This window comes from Patiria miniata, unplaced genomic scaffold, assembly GCF_015706575.1.
Source record: "Patiria miniata isolate m_02_andy unplaced genomic scaffold, ASM1570657v1 HiC_scaffold_24, whole genome shotgun sequence".
Classification (NCBI taxonomy): Eukaryota; Metazoa; Echinodermata; class Asteroidea; order Valvatida; family Asterinidae; genus Patiria; species Patiria miniata.
Window position 1 is genome coordinate 5,132,785 of NW_024037063.1, and position 16,048 is coordinate 5,148,832.

The 16,048-nt window shown below is 41.0% G+C and overlaps 1 protein-coding gene across 2 annotated transcripts; it reads left to right on the forward strand.

Annotated features, from left to right (window-relative positions):
• Positions 1-1,731: 1,731 nt before the first annotated feature.
• On the forward strand, positions 1,732-15,801 carry LOC119732394 (transient receptor potential-gamma protein-like). 2 transcript variants are annotated; one of them, XM_038205879.1, is made up of 15 exons: positions 1,734-2,322; positions 2,922-3,040; positions 6,222-6,329; positions 7,788-7,949; positions 8,597-8,722; positions 9,113-9,220; positions 9,492-9,679; positions 10,067-10,203; positions 10,446-10,585; positions 10,959-11,527; positions 11,866-12,064; positions 12,549-12,728; positions 13,010-13,048; positions 13,543-13,664; positions 14,230-15,801. In XM_038205879.1, the coding sequence occupies exons 1-15, from the start codon at positions 2,079-2,081 to the stop codon at positions 14,843-14,845; spliced, it is 3,057 nt and encodes a 1,018-aa protein (XP_038061807.1). In that variant the 5' UTR covers positions 1,734-2,078; the 3' UTR covers positions 14,846-15,801. The 2 variants fall into 2 exon arrangements, with proteins under 2 accessions (XP_038061808.1, XP_038061807.1); XM_038205880.1 differs by lacking the exon at positions 8,597-8,722 and having other exon boundaries at positions 1,732-2,322.
• The last annotated feature ends 247 nt before the right edge of the window (positions 15,802-16,048 follow it).

Consider the following 16,048-nt stretch of genomic DNA (forward strand, 5'->3'; position numbering starts at 1 on the left):
CGTTGTTTTCTGTAACGCATTTTACAAAAAGAAAATAGTTTCTTCTACAAGGAGATAAAAAGCAGTAAACTCTTTCACCTGCTGATGGACACTGGGGAAAGGGGGCATGCCGATAACAACCATCTACCATTGTGCAGTTTTTTTTGTCAGACAAATTTTCTTGGTGATTCTTGTCATTTGGTTGCCTGCTGAAGGCTTATGGCCCTCTGTCCTCGTGTTGCGTGTCCTTGGTGTCCCAAATAATCTGCACTGTCTTCTGGGAATAAAAAAGGTTGCTTTTAAAAAAATCAAGGACATATGAATTAGGGATCGCAAGCAGTAAACAGACTAAGTTTTTGGAATCAACCAAGAGTTGGAGAGCTTTGTCTGTCTTGACTAACCGTCCGTGCAGGATCCAACGGGGGAAGAGTTCAGCGAATGGCGGCTCCAGGATCAATTTTTTTGGTAATTTATTTATTAATTTATTTTTTGAGGGAGGCCAAGTGAGGGGCAAAGAAATAATTTTTGGGCCACATAGAAAAATCCCCGGCCGTGGAAATATTGCAAAGGGGCGAGGGGGAAGGGGGGGGGGGGGGTAGAGGGGGTGGGGGACATCATTGGACGCTTGGGCGCTGTTGAAACCATTCGTATACATGTACGTATTTATGTACATATCGCCGCGTTTTATAGCCCTTTCCGAGGGTTTCCAATCTTATAATATGCATTTAATGTGCAGTAAAATATTAACTTCGAGTCTTTTCTTTTCTTTTATCCTTTTCTTTTACCTTATTAGTTCTGTTTTGTCCTCTTTTGTTCGATTTTCTTGTGAGGGGGTTAAATTCCCCCTCCCCAATGTCGAAATATATACACATTTAGGTCCTCTGAAAGAAAAGGACCTGTCGTAGAATTATTCGTCTCACCTCACGGCCCGGCAGCAGAGAAATAATGGAAGTTCTATTCTATGGTAACACTATTAGTGGCTGACCAATCAGATGACGAGCTCTATTTTATTCAGGTGTTGTATAAAACGCATAATGAATGTTTCACATTCGTGAAAATGGAAAGAATAAGTTCATTCGGTGACAGAGGGAATGTATCGCTCCACGAGGCGAACATCCATCAATCACCTTATTCAAGTATTGTAACCATTGCACTCATAAACATTCATTATTTGTATACCATTAATCAAGTGACGATGGCGTGGCAGATATGTAAAAACTAAACCTGAGAGCTATTAAACTATTATATACTCCATATTTCATTGAAACATTTGGCTGTTGATTAGTCGTTAGTTTCAAGTTTATGATATATATCATCCATGGATTGCACTCATAAACTTTCATTATTTGCATACTATTAATCAAGTGACGATGGCGTGGCAGATATGAAAAAACTAAACCTGAGAGCTATTAAACTATTATATACTCCATATTTCTTTGAAACATTTGGCTGTTGATTAGTCGTTAGTTTCAAGTTTATGATATATATCATCCATGGAATAGTTGGATTACTGACTGCGGTAATCTAGACTCGGGGAGGGAAATTGATGGTCGACTTTTGTACCATCTGGAGCCACGACATGCTTGGATGAACGCCAGACATCTGCTCACGCGGAATAAAAATGAAGTTGTCTGTGAAATGGTATTTGGTGTGACGAATAGCTGTACGTAGACAATGGAACGCAGGGGGACCTGTTTAACACCGCAGAAAAAACTATTTGCTTTGAAAACACGTCTCTGTGTGGATTTGGTCAAAGGGTCAAATTGCCGGTTGAATGAATCACAAACCTTCAAAGCGAGAAAAGGCACGGTAGTGCGTAATGCAACATTGAAATACACCATTCTAGCACTTAGCAAACGCATGCATGAAACTCGTTTGAACTTTCTGAGTTTCATAGTTTTATTCAGCAAGTTTGAAGTAAACCCTCTGGAACAGAATAACTGGAGGCATTCCAGGTTGCTCTGTGCAGCTGGTGTAGGGAAATTTATCTGTTTGTGAGGAATATAGGTATACTTTGAGGAGACAATAGTTCGTGTACGAACCGAGGAGTGTCAGCAGCCAGTTTCCCGGACGTCCTCGGCGGTGTCTCACGGCGCACCATGGGCGACCCGGGACGGCTCGTGCTGGACGGGGAGGACCTCGATAGCGACGGTTCGATTGGCGAGCCCAGTGAGGTCCGAGACAGCCGGGTGGAGGAGATTCTTGAAGTCATCAAGACTGGAGATGCTTACCGGTTGGATGAGTTGCTGACTCAGTGGCAGGATAGCGGATGGGACGCAGCGGCTTGTAGGGACTTTCGTGGGTTGTCGCTCTACGTCACGGCTATCGAAGAAGGGTTTCTAGGTAAAGCTTTTTTTTACGTCTCCAAAAATTCAAGTCTTATAAGATGCTGGAAATGTATCTTTCATTCATATATAAAGATTTTGGACCCACTTTGATGTAGACATAATTGCAAAACAAATTAATTATTATTATTACTACTATTTTTACAAATTGATCACCGCAAATTGTTTGTGCCATATTGCCTTAGTTCATATTTTTGAATAACTACCAGATATCGGTTTAATGTTGTATCCTGGCGGCACACTTACATCGTATAATAACCTCAGTGATAAAGTGGACAAATTTAAGACTTACGAAAATTTCGATTTTGTTTTGTAATACTGAAAGCCGCAAAAACAAAATCACGACTCGCCATTTTACTTTGTACACAACCCCCATGAGGTACACAGTGCTCTATAATTTACCATCATACAGAACATTAGTGTGTGTTTTTCCAAGTATTGTGCAGTGACCTTCAACCTACTAGAAAACCTCTTGTTAAACCACTTGTAAAATCTGATATATTCCAAATAATGGTCAATTTACATAGCGTCAATAATATATAACCTTGAACTTTCAATCTCTCGGGTAGTCATTATTTAGTTATTGTTATTTTCCAGATGCAATCGCCACTCTTCTGAATCACAATATTCCGCTGGGTGACGCGCTCATTCGCTGCATTGAGGAGAATTTTGAGGACGCCATCCGTACCATATGTCGGCACTTGGCTTCCAACCCGGTAAGTTCTCGCAAATCCTCGTAAGTTCTCGTCAGCTACAGTGTCATTGTCTAGTCCCCAAATGTGTTGGTTATTGGTAACTTTTGGTAAATAAACAGCTTCGGAAGCATCCTGATGCCACATTTTGTTCATCATATTTTATCTCAATGAAGGCCATTCATTGCAAAAATGTTGAAAAGACATGAAACTGGGACTGAGAAACATTTCCAATGTTGTTAGAAAATACTTTAAAAAACTGCACTTGACTCTCCATGGACTTTGTACACACCCAAAGAAGTGGCGTCTGGATACTACATTCTTTCCAAACCTTCATTATATTTGTAACAAATGCACCAATGGGTTTTTTTAATATTCGATATAATTAATCGACCCTTCCCAAGGCCGACCAGCACGCCCTCATTGAGGGCAGGATTAGTTATCTAAAATTCAGTGTCAGTATCTACTGCTGCCCACTATAAAGGAACATAGACATGTCCCACATGTGGCATCAGATAGAAGGGATGCATTTTAAAATGCTGTTCAATATCTTAATTCATTCCAATTTTGACAAAAACATGACCTATTATTCCCTATCAACTCGCATGACATTTTTTAAAAAATTGTATTCCATGAGCTCCCGAAAAAAGAAATATTTAAACGAAGTCGAGTTATCGTAAGGATGAACTCTTCATGTTGTTTCACAAGAGCTACATTTACAATAGACCTATGCAGGTAAAATAACAAAACGTAGATCAGTATTAAAAACTATACACCTTATTCACGAGGGAAGCCATTTTCAATCGTGTTCCCTGAATCAATTTTACAAATTGTAAACTGTGGAATGGGATGGTGCCAGACTATTTTAGGATCGGAGTGCATTCCAAGCCTCACTTTAATTTTATTTTAATGTGGCTTAAATAGAATATGTTTAATCACAAATTTTAAATTGTTCATCAGAGCAGATTGGTATTTACTTGTTATGAACTTTTATTTCAGCGCTTTCATTTCTACTCGCAAGTACTACTACAAGTTTCTACTCCAAAATTAAGAGTTTACCTCGCTTCAATTTAAATGGTCTATCGTGAATAAAGTATATAGGTGTGTTGCTTTAGGCGGGAGCTAACTGATACAGAAAAATAAGACAACCAAACTTGTAGTTGATGGATATAATCAGAAAGACAAAAACCCATAAGACTTGGTCCATTGATTAAGTGGGCATACACCTGCAAAAATGAAAATGAGAAATAAACGGTTCGTTTGTGAAGTTCACACAGTGGAACGGCGTCGGTGTTCAAATGCAAACCAGTTCTAACACCTTGACAAAACGGAGGCAAGCTCGTGAGGAATTTTGAAATATCAAGTTACTCATCGACTTCCAGAAAGTTCCACAACACACCCATTGACGTCATTGAGCGGTGTTTTATTTTCAAGTTGTTTTAGAGTGAACTTTGCTCGCACAGTTGTTCGTTCTTGGTTAACCAACACCAGCCTGCTGCGATACGGACAAGAGCGACGAAAACACGGCCCACGGTACCAGGAACTACCCGCCTCACCTACGCAAACGGTTACCGTGGCCGCTTGTTCTGTAAAAAAAATATTCATCACCCATTTTTTTTTCAACCCAGCCTTATGTAAAGAAAAAGTTGAATACCTGCGGGCAAAATGGGCCAGTTTCAACCAAAATAGTTTTGTAAACGTGTGGAAGATAAGCCCAAGTGAATAGCTGGGGTTCAACTTACGGGGGTAGGGGACTACAGGCCCCGTTTTCTAGGGGGTGACAGAAGCTTATATGCGGGGAGAACGTCCCTATAATTACGCAACTGAAGGGCCCAATCGCTCCAAGTTATCAGGCTGGCAATACTTGATGCTTAATGCCTAATGGTAACACATGTACACTATATAAGAGACAATTTTGAGTGTTGAATTGATTCGTTCAAGAAATACTTTTTTCTGAGCTAACAATAACGTGTAGGCCTACGGTCTTTTCATACTGACCAAAATAGTGCACTTGGCCTTGCATTTTGACAATTGTCTGTTCCAACTTTTTGTAAGGCCTGTCACGATCCTATAGTACGGGCGAAAGGCATTGAAATCTCTCCCAGCTTATGAGATGATCGTTAACGGTAAAGTTTGTTAAAATGCCTTACCGCCGTTGAACCGTTGAAATACCCTAAAAAATAAGCCTTAAGGACTTTTTTGTTGTAGCCTTTGTGGTGAACGCAAAACAGAAAGTCCAACTTGGCCTCTGGAGTTTACTTTTGTTATAAAGGTTTCTGCTTATTATTTAACATTTTCTGTCCAATAAATTGACCTGGTAAAAAATCCTGGGAATCAAAAGCGATTGTTTCCTCGAGTGGAACTGACCGCGAGCAATGGTTGTGTTTTGAAAGTCTTTGGACGCTTCACGGAAGTCCAGGGACGAAACCAACGTTTTTTTGTAAACTGCAGAGCGCCAAAACACCTGGAAAAATGAATTGTATGGCATTACGGGTTATTGTCCTCAAAAAGCACTATAGGCATTTACGCAACACACTGCGAGGGCATTGAAATGATCTCACAAAGAGGGATTACTTCTGAAAACATGAATCGGATTGTGTAGCGGAGCCAGACTGGCGTGAAAGCATATGGCAGCTCTTTGTTAGGGATCCACTGAAGTCGCCGTGTGTGTTCAGAACTTTAGAACGGCTCATGGACGCCATGTTGCTTTCCTTGCCGAAGCATGGTTGTTGAAAATATGTACCGACAGACTGATTTCAGCGGGATTTGTTTAAAACCGCTTGATTGAGTTGACTTTGAAAGCTGAAGTTGAAGCCAATTAACCTCCAGTCACGGATGTCAAAAACTCAGAAAAAAAGTCAATTTGGTTTTCCTTTATTCACATAGCCTTACATACAGAGTAAACATTATCAACAAGAGAAATACACAAAATGAAACTGTTAACTTTCAATTACTAAATATGACAACTCATGTTACTTTAGATTAATGTCACAGCCATGTAATCATATTCTCGTCAGTTGAAAAGTTAAACGTGAACTCCAGCCTGAAAAAAATACCACCTATTCTTTAACACTTGTACCAAAACCAGCCTTACGCATGCGCATCTCGGTAAAACTTATTTAAACATTTAAAACACGTGATGGGAGAGGAGCATGTCTCTATATGCAGTTTTCCTTTTGTCAACCCTTCCACCCTTTATCAATAGGAAGTCTGTAAAGTTGTCTTGAATGCATCCTGCGATAATGACGATTTTCACCCGGCGCTTACGCCCATCGTTCTCGCCGCCCAACACAACAACTTCGAGGTCGTGAAGGTAAGTGTGTGGTAGGAAATAGTTCCCCATGAAAAAAGTCCCTTAGGTCCAATTGCGCATGTCAGTTCACAAAACATTGGGAACATGTGGCAGTAAAAATCCGCATTTCATACTGCACTGTACATTTGTAATATCCAAATTCCATACGATACTGGCTGATCAACACGACAGGGTAGGGCAAAAAAAGTCTCCGGTTTCTGGTAAGGAGCTTGCCCCAAAAGTTGTGCGGCGACGCGGGTTTTTTTTTACCGTTTTTTTCTTCTTCAAATGTCGGCTGATAACTGCAAATGGTGCCCGACTAAACTTAGTGGAAATATATGGGAGTCCAGAGAGGCCACATAAAGCTTATACTCGATCTAAAAACACGTTAAAATTATGCAGCAGCAGGATTCCAGTCAAACCAGTGAGTTTGGCGGTTTTGAGACATCATCTTTCATTGAAAAAAAAACCCGGAGACTTTTTTTGGGCCTAAGACCGTTATTGTTTAAGTTCCTAAATTCAACCCTTAATGATGCCTTTCCTCATTCAGGGTAACATCAAAATCATGAGCATAGTGAAATCGATGGTGGTTTCTTTGGAGTCTTCTTAAGGAAGACTTATCACACAACAACTCTTGCGTGTGATGTTCTTTGCTCATCACAGACAAGTCTGATCTGCTGTAAATCAGCTGTGTTGAATGTCTTCTTTCATCCTTCATGGATGAGGAACCGAAACAAATAGTCTGAGGAGGTCGGATTACGAAAGAGGGGCCTACCTTTGGATATGAAGGAACCATAATTCTTTCAGGGTCCATGAAGTGAATTTTTCTTAGAAACATATTTTGTGCATTTTCTACTCCTCTTTGATGTATGAAAAATATGTGACACTCCTTTTTGGTGAATTTTATTGAACATTGAACATTTATTGAACATTTCCATGCTTTTCGGGACATCTGAGGGCGCTGTTGCTGTGATGTCATTTCATAAAGACAATGTTCAGTTTAGGGGTTTTCTGTTAGAATTGGGAACCCAAAAAGTTGCTTTTGGAAAATATTTTTTCGAGAAATGTTTGCTTATTGGCTTCCTGCCGTGTACTGATACAACCAATCACCAAAGAAAAGAACATTTTAATACTATACAGAGAATTATCCGAAATTCTGGCAACTTTTAGTGTTGAAATAGCTGTGACATATTGAGGTTTCTGCCTGAAAATACATCACACTTTTGTTCATGAATATGGAAATTTGCATTAGCATCAAAACCTGGCCAGGGTCAAAATTGACACTGTTCCAGGTCAAAATAACACTTCTGTGAGACCGTGGCAAAAGTGTCATTCTGACCCAAACAAGTGTCAATTTTGACCCAGAAAAGTGCCGGGTCAAATAAAATCCGGATCGCGGGTCAAATTTGATCTGAGTGACAGAAGAGTTTATCCATTCGTCACCATCATTCTGATCATCACAACACCTTTCATCAACAGATGCTAGTTGATCTTGGAGCGATCATAGAGATCCCGAAGATCTCAATGGGGGTGGATGTGACCTTGACTCAAGCCGTCTCCACGCTTCACATCTACCGCGCCCTGTCACAGCCCGCGTACATGATGACGACACAGTTTGATGTTCTGGGTCATGCTTTCAAGGTGTGTGACATTACAGTGTCTAACCTTCCGAAATCCTCAAAACTCCTCCTTGCATAAGTGAGGGATTTTGAAGGATGGAGGCTTTTTTGGCAAAAACAATTCTGTGGCAGATTTTTGAGGATGCACTGTGTCAAAGTCTTAGGCCGGACCTTGTGTTGTTTATAGGCCTAGATTATACTTGAAATCATCCTCACTGCTCCAGGATGTCACTGGCTCTGCCTCAACATATTGACAGTGATTGCTGGAGGATTTTGCAGGATTGAGGCAGTGGTCACCCCTCCAAGGACCACATTCAAGAAATAATGGATGATCTTGGAGGATTGAAGCTGTATGCAATGTAAACATGGAGGTAGTTGGAATATTCTTCAAGATTGAGGTTGCATCCTAGCAAAAATGCCTAGGGGGTTAGGGGTTGGACAGAAATTAGGTACACTCTGAAAATGTGATGTAACCAAGACATTATTTTAATACCACTTTTTGATGATGCCACATTCGTGCTAATAATCGAGTAAGTACATCCAGCTCTGACTTAGACCTACAGTAAGTTGCGAGTGACTTATATTATTAAAAATCTAAGTGATTTTAAAATAATTATTTGTTTGTACTTTCACAAAGTTTGAATAAGTCTCCATCCCCCCCCCCCCCAGATGAGTAAGAGGCTACGGCTGTTGGGTAACGCGTGGCAAGATTTCGGCGCAGAGTTTGACGCCCTCGCCGAAAGCGTGGAAAAATTTGCTGCGGAGCTTTTGGGCCAGTCGGCGTCAACCGAAGAGGTACGATTTCAATCCTGCTTGTTAAGTCAAACCCTTCTGTATCAGGTGTATCTGCTATTAGATTCTCTTGTACCACTATGTCCCACAATCGTGGTTAATTTTTATTCTTCAATGCTATATATTTCATCATGGTAATATTACGCTTCATTATCATAAACTCCATCTTTGACCTTGTCTTTCTGAGCCTCGTTTTGCTCTCTTTTTTTGTGGCCCTCACTTGAATGGCTTTCCAAAGGTCTTTACTCGTCAAAGGCGACAATCATAATAAAAAATGGCAACAAACGCTTCTCCGCAGAAAACAGTATGACCTTGCTGCAAGGTGAAGTGTACCCATTGAACCGGTGGCTCATTAAATATTGACGTGGTATTTTGGATGTTGTGTATTAACAGGTTCTTGGGTTGTTCAGATACCACAAGACCGATCAATACAGAGACCGTGAAGGGAGGCAACATTCCTTAGCCAAGGTATCCGAAGCCATCCGCTACCGACAGAAAAACGTAAGTATCTCATTTTCTTCTCGGTGAGCAGTCTTGCTGTACTTTGCCAGACATGCCATTTTTCCAAAATCCTTGGACTGTGGACTATACTTTCAATGTAAATTGCAAGAAAACTCATTGTGCCGGACTTGGCAAAGGTAACTTTAAGTTTGTTTCAATATAGGACTTCTCAGGCAGTCTTTGAACGGAAGCAGTAATCTTGGAAAGTGCATTAAGAACGTCTTTGGAAACAAATAATTCACAGAGCCTCAACTATTATCCATACTTTCAGTTCATAGCGCATCCCCATTCACAGAAGGTGCTGGTGGCGCATTTCTTTCGGAATCTGCTGTCTTGGAATGCCAAGGGCGCCCTCCATCGAGTATTCCTGGCCCTTTTCGTCATCATCTTCTACCCAATCATTTGCCTCGTATATATTCTGTTTCCTATACCGCCCGTCGTCCGCTTCGTTCGTGTCCCGTAAGTATTTAAAATGTCTCCGAAAAACAAACATTGTTTATATCTCTAAAGCTGGCTAAAATGTACATGTACTTACATTGATGTAATTGAGGATAAGTCATCTTCATCATTCAGAGCTAAGTTTAAGACCAAAAATTCAAAACCTCTACTGATAGGATAGAAAGTCAAAGATGGACTTTTTGCAACAAGCACGCATCAACGTTAAGAAACTTTATCTTGTTTAAAGTGAGCCGTGCGTTATGTTTACTTTGTGGCTTTCACAATCTAAAACGAACTTGTTACTTGCGATGTTTGAAGTTGTTATCACGAAGACCAATTAATCGGCCATAAATAGGACCAAAAAAGCCACGCCTAAACCACACTGTTCGTTTACTTTTTGTACCTCAGGTATGTGATGATGCTTTTGAGTCTGGGTTCGAGTCTGACCTTTATTGGTCTGATCATAGCCCTGGGTGTGACGGAGCGAGCGACCGATCCTACACTGAGCGGGGTACTACGGCTCACCATTCTCCTGTGGAACACCGGTAGGTTGGCATCTTTCCTGAGAAAACTCCTACAATTAAAATTTCTTTGTCCCAGTAAAGTGACAAATGAAAGCTTAATACAGATCTGACTACCTATATAACGCGGTCTATATTTTGTAAGTATCTTTGTTCTGGAGGCTCTGGGGGGGGACTAGAATGCCGTGCAACCAAGGGATTAAACAGTTAAGGGGTACTTTCTCATTCTTGAAAAAAAAAACATGTCCCCATCTTCAACTTTACAGGTGTATTTTGGATGCACATCAAGATCATTTGGAAGCAAGGTGGGAGACGATTCATCAACTACTCCACCAACATCCAAGAAGCTATCATCGTCGCTTTGTATATTACCATCTTCTTCCTGCAGTGGGACTGGGAAATCAACGTAAGTTGGACATTTTTAGCAGTGCAACGATTTGCCCTGTGAAAGGTAGAGTAAGTGCATAATCTTGGTTGGCATCGTTGACTGATATGTTAGTACTTGGAGGGGACCCAAGCTGTGGGTCATGTGTTGCAGAAACCAGGACACCACAAAGTACCCGTCATCATACCCAAGTTTAACCTTTTTAGTGTCCTAAAAATGAGGTTGGGTTCTCCTCATAGGGTTTTCATCTTGAGCAGACTTAATCGCTTTGTTGCCCTGCATGATGCCCCGATATTGTTACGTTGTCAAAATTGTCAATTTAATTTGCGATGACCATACACTTGTTTAGATAACTAAAAAAAAATAAAAAGTTGTTTTGATTTCTTCCCAAAAGCTGTCTCCCAATATCTCGTCTAGCCGGAGTGCCCGGGCAGTCGACGACCTCACCCCTGACCAATCACGTGATATCCTCACTCACGTGACCTCAGTCATGAGCACCTTTCAACAGAACCTTACATCCTCGTTCCGGGACGATACGGACTCGGTTCTGGTACGGGCGCTCTCTGGTCTGGCCTGCCGGTACGGTTCCCCGGCAGCTACAGTCAACGCTCCAGTGGCTGCAACTAACGGAAGCGTTTTACCAGACTACTATCTGATACACATTGCAGCTGATACCTACGATCCGATCCTAGTCTCTGAGGCTCTCTACGGGATAGCAATGATGATTTCCCTGATGCGATTGACCAACATGCTGATGGTCAGCGCCTCACTGGGTCCCTTACGCATCTCCTTGGGCTCCATGGGCGGTGACTTCATCAAGTTCATCGTCATCTTCATCATCGTGTGGTTCGCCTTTGCTGTGGGAATGACGCAGAATTACTTCTCGGCTGGCAAATCGGAGAGTCTGGCCTGCCTGAGAGAAGGGGGTGATGAAGCCTCCTGTAATGTCGTCAAGTTTGCTGAGTAAGTTACAAGTTGAACTTTTCCTAATCTAAGATTTTTGTTTTGCAGAGTAGAGGCCTTAAAGAATTTCCTTAACTATCTGTGTTAATTTCACTTGGAAAAATAAACCAAACCACCCTGAATCTAGTATCCTTCAATATTCATTTTGATATCCACACAAAGGTTATGCATCCATTTGAGGGACACAAAATTAAGCTCAGCTGAAACAACTATTGCTTTGACTTAATGTCCAAAGTTATAATGCTATAAGAATGTGCCAATGGTAATTTGTACTTGTGATTGACTTATGGTTATTCTGCGTGTAATTCATTAACAAACTCCTATCTAATTGCCCCCAGATTCCCCGACACGCTGGTGGAATTGTTCTGGACACTCTTCGGCTTCACCGAGCTGGACACCTTACAGTTGTCGTCGTCAAACCATGTCCTGGCTGAGATGATTGGCACGTTTCTGTACGCCACCTACCTGGTGGTTGGTGTCTTGATTCTGCTGAACGCCCTCATCGGCATGCTGTCCAACACCTACAATATAGTGGAGGTAGGCACTGAAATACGAAAGATGTTTCAGCTGATAGCAGCTATATTCAAGAACTCTTCTTAACCTTTCTTTTTCATCAAACCTTCATCAAGCGGTATATAAGCAGAAAGTCGCTGGTTGGAGTCCCTCATATGAGCTTATGACTCTCTTACCTGAGTGCTATGTCCACGTAATAGCATCACGTCGATGAAGGGCAAAACCCTACAGTTACCCCTATTACCATTCCCAGATCTTTTATAAATCACAAGGAAGTTTTGGAGGACTTTGCCTAATTAAGGAAAGTCAATCCAATTTATGTTTACCCTGTACCTGGAACATGTTCTACCCAGAACTAATGTGTCATTAATTAGGTTCGTGCGCTTTGCTGGATTTTGAGGATGCAAGAAGATCATTAGACACAGATGAAAAGGTCCATCACAAGAAAAGCTCTAACTTCAGACTTCTCATTGATCAATCCATCCTTCCATTCCTCCTGCCTCAACAGGAAGATTCTGACACGGAGTGGAAGTTTCACCGAGCTATCATCTGGGACATCTACCTGCATCCCGTCGGCACCTTACCGCCTCCCTTCAATCTCATCCCGTCCCTCAAGAGCATCTGGCGATTCCTGCGCGCTGTTATCGGCAACTATATCGAGTGCGTCCGGCGAAAACGCAAGAACAAAGTGAGTTTACGACTCTCTATTACTAAAGGCAAAATGTACCAAGCCGTTTTGAGGTGGTTGATTTTGCCACAAAAAAAGAAATGAGAGTTCTGCCAAATGTCAGTGTGAATTACGTCTCGTTGAGAATAAGTGTGTCACCATTGCCGTTAGTGTTTTTTTAGTCCTTTTTTTTAGTTTCAGTGTTAAATTTCTGAGCAGAAGTGTGATAAGTCTGCCGAACTGAATCAATTGTTGATGTTTTAGTGTTTATAATTCGTCTTCACAATCCGATTTCATTTTAGAAACACATCCACGCCAAGAACGAACTTGACGATTACTCGGTAAGCAAACGGCAGACATCTGCATTTTTATTTCTTGTTTCAAAACACTGGACAACTTGTTTTGATTATTAGTCATGAATAATTTGATCACGATACCCACTGCTAAATCAGATTTGAACTAGCCAGCCGACCCTGGAAAGCTCGGTGATCCAGTGGTAAGACGTCTGCACTAGTAAGCAGGAGGTCGTGGGCTCAAGTCCCACCTAGTAGTGATTTTTTGTTGTCTCACAATCACTTGGGACAACACCGAGTGTACATTTTTTTTAATAACAAAATTTGGTATAGGGCAAAACCAATACTGAATTGTTTTGATTCCCAACACCACTGATTTTTCTGGAAGCTTAAGCATTCTGCGTATGACGGTCAGAGCATGCTGACTGATAGGTCGAATAAAAAGCCTCTGGTTTTTTTTTTTTTTAGAGATAATCGCTTCACTTGATAAATCCTCGAATTTCAAGTACAGTTCAACTTCTCTTTTCTGTTTTACTTTGAAGAGGGTTATCAAGCTGATAAGCAGCCGTTACATACAGCAGAATCTCTCGGCTGAATCACAGAATGCAGAAGGAGCAAGCGTCAGAGACATTAGACAACTTAAGAACGACCTGTTATCTTTGAGGTAAGACCACATTTCTATCTCGTGTTTAATATCAGGTTTTAAAGTTACAATGTCAATCGTTTAAGGGCGCGGCACCCCGAAAAGTAATCTTTCAAATTGCAAAAATGTTTAGCATGTAAACATGTTTACAAACTGATAGCAAGAAAGTGTTTAGAATTGTGTTTACTCGCTAAAGACATTTTTTGTAGGCCAGGCAACCTTTGTCCCCCTGCCTAAAATTGAAAACTTGGTCCCCTGGTCAATTTGACGTCTCTTGGAAATTACTCATAACTTTGTCTTTTAAACCATACCTATAATTTTTTATTATGTTGGTTACACATTGTACGTCTGCATTCCGTTAAATTTTGTTTGCATTTTTGGATACACTCTGTATTTCGTTAGCAGTTCAGTGAACTTTTTTTCCCATGAAAACATTGATTGCATACTGTGATATATTTTTTAACAATAACATGGATAGCGCCCCACAATTTTCGGTCTCAATTTAATGAGTTTCTCTTGGTGGTAGCTAGGGGTTTGGTTGACAGAGCTTTGAATAATTCATGAGTCTGTATTTTCTCACGGGCAGATATTTCACCAAAGACCGATTGAGACGTTTCAACAAGACGTTGCTGAACACCGGGACAAAGTGTCAAGGTGTTCACCAGAAACTTCATGATTTGGCTCCGATGGATGTGCGCGCTGAAGGTCTAAACACGCAGTCCTTCGAACTCACAGATCAAACTGAGGAACTTAAAGACACGATCAATTCTTTGAACGCAGAGGTAGAGCGACTCCAAAAGCTTCTGGCGGAACGAGGAGGGGCGCCAGAAGCAGATCCTGAACCAGAACCTGAACCTGAACCGGAACCGGAACCGGAATCGGAACCAGAACCGGAATCGGAACCAGAACCGGAACCGGAACCAGAACCAGAACCAGAACCGGAACCAGAAACAGAACCAGAACCGGAGCCTGAACCGGAGCCTGAACCGGAGCCTGAACCAGAGCCTGAGCCGGAACCAGAACCGAACCCTGCAGTTCTCCCAGGAACTAGCAGTCTTATTCGTCGCCTTGCTACTATGGTCGAACATGACATAGTGTGGGGCGATGATCGCCAGATTCGACGAGAGTTGGCAGAGGCAAGCAGACGCGTCGATTTACGTCACTCTGGAACTCAGCCCCATAGACTGGAACCAAAGGAGTAGTTCTTCGTTCATTTCTTTGTTCAAAGAATGTATTCTGTTTACTTATCATAACAAGCGGAAACTATGATTTAATAAAAGAGATCATGATTGTCATCTTCAAATACCAATTAAGACCTAAGTGGTGTTAGTGTTTTCAAAGAGTATGTTGGTTGGACACTGTAGTCGAGCATGAATGAAATGCCAGTTGGCAATTCTACTCTTGAATGATTACACTTGATTAATAAAAGTGTGTTGGATAATTAAAATTTAATTAAACAAAATTGATACGAAAATTTTGGAAGCATATGTGCCACCTCTTGTTGTATTTTAAATTTTGGCTGAAATTGGAAACTAAGACCTTGGAGTGTCAAAGCGTTTTAGATTTAGAAGAAGAAGAACACTCCGAGCATCATTGAAGTTAAAATAACTGTATTATTTATACGATTGTTATAATTTATTCTCTATAACCTGACTCGCAGTTGGCTTAATTCATTCGTGTATAAACACTTAGTAGTAATGCAGTGTGCAGCATCTACATTTTAGAATTTTGATTAAAGTATATTTTGACTGCAACTCATTTGCTCTATCTCCTAAGAACTGCAGCAAGACCAAGCTTACAATCTTATCATGCCTAATTTCGCGGAGTTGCAATAAGAAATCGAATGTTTTGCTTAAGTTTTCCCTTAAGTTTTGGTCCATGGATTCGGTATAAATAAACTAATTTTGCACAGCTTTTGGCTGAAGGTGTAGGGGTGTTATAGCGGCCCCTTTCGCTGACCTTGGGAAAAATAAATGATGTGGGGTTAAGAATGATTGTTATGATATGGGCATGCATTTGCTGTCATTATTGCGAAGTTTTGAACAATTGGATAGCAGTAGGAAAAGGTGGGACCACTGTCTTTGATGAATGCAATGCAATAACGATTATTTAATAAAGTGTTGGTGTCAGCCAAATCGCTGCAATACGTTTCGGAAAATCAGAAAGGAAACTGAATTCGTCTTTATTTGCCTCGCCGTGCACGATGAAGTATACACACGTACATGTACATTAATTTCTCGTTAACAGGGAACGGCGAATTAACGGAAAACTTCATCCATTCTGAGATTGTATGAAAAATACCACGAGCATATTTCGGGTTGAGAAATTCAATGGTCCAAAACTGCGTCAAAAGCGTCAAGGCCTACATGTTTTCATCCTTCGTACTTAATCCAGAACATTGTTTT

What these genes read in the sequence shown, in the direction of transcription:
- LOC119732394 (XM_038205879.1), top strand. Translation starts at nt 2,079, where the DNA reads ATGGGCGACCCGGGACGGCTCGTGCTGGACGGGGAGGACCTCGATAGC. An exon ending in GGCACTTGGCTTCCAACCCG is followed by an intron (nt 3,041 to 6,221) that starts GTAAGTTCTCGC and finishes CTTTATCAATAG; the next exon opens with GAAGTCTGTAAAGTTGTCTT. An exon ending in AGTGGGACTGGGAAATCAAC is followed by an intron (nt 10,586 to 10,958) that starts GTAAGTTGGACA and finishes TCTTCCCAAAAG; the next exon opens with CTGTCTCCCAATATCTCGTC.